Genomic DNA, 6,026 nt, shown 5'->3' on the forward strand with positions numbered 1-6,026 from the left:
CTCCTGTCACATCATGTGATGTGGAACGAAGTTTTTCCAAATACAAAACTATCCTTAGTGATAATCGGCGATCTTTCAAATTTGAAAATTTGAAAATGCATGTAGTTATAAATTGCAATTGTAACAGTGAAAATTGAGACGTGAATAACTCAGTGAAAATTGAGACGTGAATAACTTGTGTTCTTTTAAATGGTGTTTTTAGATAACAGAGTTAAGTTAGTGTCCATACCATGTGCACCAGTGTTTGTCTAAAATATGAACGCAAATATCAGTATTAAAAAGAAAACAATGAATGGTTTAATCCAGTACGAAATGTCGAAATTCCATCAGTTTTCTTTCCTTCAGAGACATAATAGGGCTAATTTGGTAAGTAGGACCTACTATCATATATTCATCATCTTTATTCTTAAACTGTATTAAAAGTTGTAATTAAAATTGTGAAATTTTATGTCCCATTTAATATTTAAGGTCATATTTTACACTTTTTAGGTCATAAGTGCAGGCATATATTTATAGTTTTTAGGTCATAAAAATCCGGGCCCTAGTCATCAGTAACACTTAACACTTAGAGCTACACTGAACAAAAGGGGATAAATACAAATGATGTGAAACTCTACACCATACCGCAGCTTTTATGACCATATCAGAAGACCATAGAAACACAGGGCTTTTCAGCACTTCATGCTCAGCTGTTTTAGTTACTGGGCCATTCAATGCCAAATCAGCACAGGTCATAGTCCAGCCCCTTCATTAGTGAATGATCTTTTGTGAGACTTTACCCCACTGGAGGCGAGTATTCCTACCCAATTTTACTTCTTTATGGCCGCTAGAATTTTACAGCAGATATCCAAAATTTTCAAAACTCTTTCTTGGGAACAAGTTGTTCTAGAAAAGTGGCACAACTTCTACCCTTTCCAGTGGCCATCACACCAATATATTCATCACAGTTCTGCTCTGAGGTTGTAAAATTTTGCGCTTGACCTTATATTATACAGAATGCAGTAACAAAAATGTTGACAAGAAAAAAAGAAAATTGTGTGCCTCTTGAGTATAATTTAGAACATCTGCAGATATCAAGTTGGGACTGGGTTTTGTGAAGCATTTTACTCTGCAGTCATTTAACTTGGATTCATGGGGCAACATAAAGCAACATTTCTCTTTGAAATTCTTTACATTAATTAATTTAGGTCAGCATAAATTAACTCCATTATTTAAAAAGAATATAATCACAGGTCATTAAGGTTAATACTTGATATGGCCTTCAATGTCAGGAAAAAATATGGGAATGTATTCTAAATAAATACAACATACAGACCATCTACTGTGATAGCTGTACATGCTGGGCATGTCCACACATTCCTAGCTTGCATCATAGTGTTTAGCTGATGGTTTAAGTCATGCAGTGTCTGCAGCATTGGCAGGTTTGATCAGTTTCATTGGATCCAGGTTGTCTGATCTGAGAGCCCTACAGTGGGATTAAATTATCTCTTTTCTATGTTGATTTGATGTGGAATGATCACTTTCACTAAAATATTCGCTCATGTTAGAGGATGTCTCACCAAAGAAAGATTCCCAACAGAAGCAGCCTTATATTTAATAGATATAGGGGGTAGAATGGCCACAGCATGAGCCTGACCATTCCCTTTTATCTAGTATGAAGTCTGGCACTAATTATCATCTCCATAACATAAATAAAACATATTGTGGTGCTTAACTAAGTACTGGCATTCACAGCATGTGGATAATATATTGATAACACAATTTCACATTCACATTACACATCACCAAGTTACTTCTACTTTGGAACAAGACATAAATTGTTATGTATATTTATCTTCCTTATTTTTCTCTATTGATTACATGTAAAAACCCTGACATGTTTCAGTCACATGAGACCATCTTCTGGAGGTGTATATTACAGGGAAACTTTACACTTCAAATACATATGAAACATAAGGTAAAGTCTTGAGGAGCAAGGATTGGGCAGTCAGTTTAGCGATGGGCTACTGGCTGAACGACCAAGGGGTTGGAGTTTGAGTCCTGGTGGGGTTATTAATTTTCATTTCTCCATGTCATCCAGACCGGCTCTGGGGTCCACCCAACCTCCTATCCAATGGGTACCGGGGTCTCTTTCCCCGGGGGTGAAAATGACCACTCACCTCAAACTAGTGCCGTGGTCAAGAAAATGTGGATGTACATATACACGCCCATAAGATTTCACTGTGTAGTGTTTAATTAGTTAAGCACAGGGCCAACTTTTTTGAAGATAACGTCTTGATAATTATATCCCGGATAAATGAAGGAGTTTTCGATTCCTGGTCAAACATATGGCGTATTTCTTATTGACAAATATTATCAAACTTACACAAATATTTACCGAACAGACGGAGTTCTACTGTTTGAAATTCCCTATACGTTAAATTCAGTTTTTCGTAACCTGGCTACTTTACGACTCTTGGGACTCTCTTCATAATAGTGATACAGATGACACCCTTGGTGGTTTCGTGCTTCAGATTGATCCAGCCGCCAATGATGCTGACCTACTCCTTGGAACTTCTGATCTTCTGATGCTGGCAATATGGCTGAAAACCTTCTTAAGGCTTGTGAAATTGTGACCTTGTGAACGTTGTGAAGAAGGTCGCTAGGCGTCGCTAGGGTTGAGCAGTAAACAGGCTGGGCAACTAATTGTGTGCAAAGCTGGGAGTAATTTCATTAGCGACATCTAAACGCGAGGTTATGGAAGTTACTTGCACAAAATTCACTCACACAGGGCCCGCAAGGCGTCGCATGGTAGCTAACTGTAGCCGTTGGTAGCGGTCGGTAGCTATTCTGAAGATTTTGAAGCGGTCGGCAGCGCTGAGCAGTTCGGGCATTTCGTACAAAACTTTCAGCGCTTAGAGCGCTGCGTGGTGCGTGGGTGTGCGTGAGGCTATGGTGGCGTTAGTATCGTTGGGAAGTTTGGTATGGTTTGGTAATGCGTGATACTGACGTGGAAAGAAGAATTCATTCAATGAAAATGTACATGACTCGAATGGATGTATTTAAGAAAATTGATAACACTTGTGCCATGTAAACTAAGTAACATTTTATAGGCTTCTGTAAGATTTTAGTTAACCTCAACAGAGCATTCGTTAAACTGTATAGTGTCTTACAATCAGAACTTTCTATGGAACGAAATATTTGGATATAAGTTTTAGTTAATCTCGACAGAGCATTCGTTAGACTGTATTATCCTCTTATAATCAGAACTTTTTATGGAACGAAATATTTGTATATGTTATTTATATTGCTGTACCTTATACATTTGGATCCCAATTTTGCCAGTTGATCAGCTGTTTTGTTGCCAGCAGTACCCTCATGACCCAATATCCATGTATGTTTGGCCAGTTGCACGAGGGATTGATGGCAGTCCCAAGGACGTTTTGACTTGATTTCCTAATTGCCAAGTGGTTTAATCACAGCTTGGCTGTCTGACAGAATATAGATGTTGCTGTTTCAGTAGTTCCTGTCTAGAATCTCATCTGTGTATGCATTAATGGCATATGCTTCTGCCTGGAATACTGTATTGTAATGCCCAAGGTTGAAGCAGAGCTTCTGCCTTGTGCCATAACCATACTCCCTAGTCCCAGTACCTTTATTTGCCCTTGAATAATCTGTCTACCAGATTAGTCCTCCCCATTGGCTTGAAACCTGTCTTGCCATTCACTTCTATCAGGGAGTCTGATTGTGGAAGGTTTGTCATAGGTGTGTCTCAGTATCATTCTGTAAGTCCCCATCTGTAGGATATTTTTCTTTTCATGCCCTGAGTCATGTATGCATGTCCAAAACATTCAGATTTGTGTTTCCATTGATCACTGCAGTAGTCTATAAATACCTGCTCTGGCCTCAGCCTCCAACTAGAAATGCAGTGGACTGAGTCCAATGTAGACCTCAATAGAAGCTGTTGGAGCAGTTTTCATTGTTCCAATAATGCCAAACAGGCCATCCTTTGCAATTAACTAAGTGTGACCTTGCTTGTTTTGAAATTGACCCTAGGCCACCACACATTGACAGCATAGGTGTTTTTCCAAATGTGGCTCTGCACATCAAAAATGCCCTGTAGGCCATAATGGTTACTTTGGCCGCACCATAGCTCAAGAGGTTAGTCACTGGCTTCCCACCGCGGTGGCCCGGGTTCAATCCCAGGTCTGGTCAAGTGGGATTTGTGGTGGATTAAGTGGCACTGGGGCGGGTTTTCTCCAAGTACTTTGGTTTCCCTTGCCAATCTTCATTCCACCAAATTCTCCATCATAATAATCACCCGGGACAGGCTACAATAGGCCACCGTGCTGAGTGGACCCAGTTGGATTCCACCCCCCACTAAGCAAATTAAAAAATTAAAATTAATGGGTACTTTATCTGGCTCCTTTTTGCATGTTAGCCCTTTGTCTAGTTATGAAAAAGTTAAATAGTTCCATCCCGTGTGACTGATTAAGATTTTGTTTCTCTTATTACAATTATTCATGCCCTTACATGTTTTGGTCTTCAGAGGGACACCTTTACATCAATACAGTTAGAAGCCACTATTACAGTACATGTTCTAGGTGTCCCTCTGAGGACCTAAACATGTAAGGGCATGAATTGAAATAAGATAAAAAAGATCTTAACCAGTCACACTGGATGGAACTATTTAACTTCTTCATAATATTATTAGTGTGACGGACCAGAATGAAACAAATCAAATCCTCTGTCTAGCATTTATTACAGTTCGTCAACAATGCAACCGCTTTATTCCTTAGAAATTTTCACTTTTTTTTTTAAACATGTTTCGACCCCAACTGGCCACCAACAGGTATTTCAATTCACCAAAACTGTTACCACAATTGGATATCGGTCATACATTTCTTGTGTAACTGCATTGTTCCATATTAATCCTGCAATTATGATCCAGCTAACATTAGTCAATCCACCATACACTGTAACGCACTTTCTATTGCAATTAACTAAAATTCCATTAACATTTTTAAAATTCAATTTAAATTTTTACATTTTTAAAAATTTAAACGATTCTTCTTAAAATTTTGTGCACTTCCTACACCTCTCTAGGGCGTCGTCCTCTTGTCCAAATTTTATATATTTTGACCATCCTTGTTTTTGTTTTGGCAGCCTATTGTTTCAATGCGCAAGCATGTTGCTCTTACGTTTGGCCCCGTCTATACATTGTTCACTCCACCAGTGTATGATGTTGTCCTCATTGCAGTAGATGTTTTGGCAAATTTAAATACCTCATGATGGCTGGTTGCAGCTGAAACATGTAAAGAAAAAAGTGAAAATTCTAAGGAATAAAGTTGCATTGTTGGTGGAACTGTAATATAAATATTCTATGTGAATGTTATAGAAATGCAGCAGGATGCTTAAATACAATATCGTACCTTTGTCCAGCACTAGTCTGAGGTACTTGACCTCGTTGAATAGCTGGATTGTATTGCTGAACATGGTTGGTTCCATCATTGAGCTGAGCCCTTCTGGAGGAGCTGCCAATTCTGCAGCTACTCAAGAATTTCCCAGCATTTTATGGAACCCGAAGGTTCATCACCGTGTTCACAAGAGCCCTCCACTGGTCCCTATCTTGAGCCAGACCAATCCAATCCATACCATCCCATCTTATCTTTCTAAGATCCATTTTAATATTGTCCACCCACCTATGCCTTGGTCTCCCCATTGGGCTGTTTCCTTCTGGCTTTCCCAGCAATATCCTATACCCATTCCTCATCTCCCCCATTTGTGCTACATGCCCTGTCCACCTCATCATCCTTGAGTTGATCATTCTCATTATACTTGGAGAAGAGTACAAGTTATGAAGTTCCTCATTATGCAGTTTTCTGCAACTTTCTGTCACTTCATCTCTCTTCAGTCCAGATATTCTCCTCAAACACCCTCAGTTTGTGTACCTCCCTTAATGTCAGAGACAAAGTTTCACACCCATACAGAAACAGGCAAAATTATAGTTTTATATATTCTAATTTTTATGTTTTTGGACAGCAGAC

General features: G+C 39.0%; 2 protein-coding genes across 10 annotated transcripts in view; one reads left to right on the forward strand and one right to left on the reverse strand.

Annotated features, from left to right (window-relative positions):
- Window positions 1–2,620, reverse strand: part of LOC111871158 — a 17,528-nt gene extending 14,908 nt beyond the window's left edge. The window contains exon 1 of one of the 3 annotated variants that reach the window (XM_023864053.2): window positions 2,378–2,620. The gene's annotated coding sequence lies outside the window, so the exon portion shown is untranslated. Of the gene's footprint in view, window positions 1–2,365 lie in introns of all 3 variants that reach the window. The other 2 variants (XM_023864047.2, XM_033754266.1) reach the window with 2 other exon arrangements.
- Window positions 2,621–2,876: 256 nt separating this feature from the next.
- The window catches only part of LOC111871249, a 31,676-nt gene continuing 28,526 nt past the window's right edge, over window positions 2,877–6,026 (forward strand). The window contains exon 1 of one of the 7 annotated variants that reach the window (XM_023864246.2): window positions 2,877–3,069. In XM_023864246.2, the coding sequence (XP_023720014.1) occupies window positions 2,975–3,069 (95 nt within the window). In that variant the 5' untranslated portion in view covers window positions 2,877–2,974. Of the gene's footprint in view, window positions 3,099–6,026 lie in introns of all 7 variants that reach the window. The other 6 variants (XM_023864250.2, XM_023864259.1, XM_023864239.2 and 3 more) reach the window with 6 other exon arrangements.

The sequence above is a fragment of the Cryptotermes secundus genome, unplaced genomic scaffold (genome assembly GCF_002891405.2).
Source record: "Cryptotermes secundus unplaced genomic scaffold, Csec_1.0 scaffold152, whole genome shotgun sequence".
Taxonomy (NCBI): domain Eukaryota; kingdom Metazoa; phylum Arthropoda; class Insecta; order Blattodea; family Kalotermitidae; genus Cryptotermes; species Cryptotermes secundus.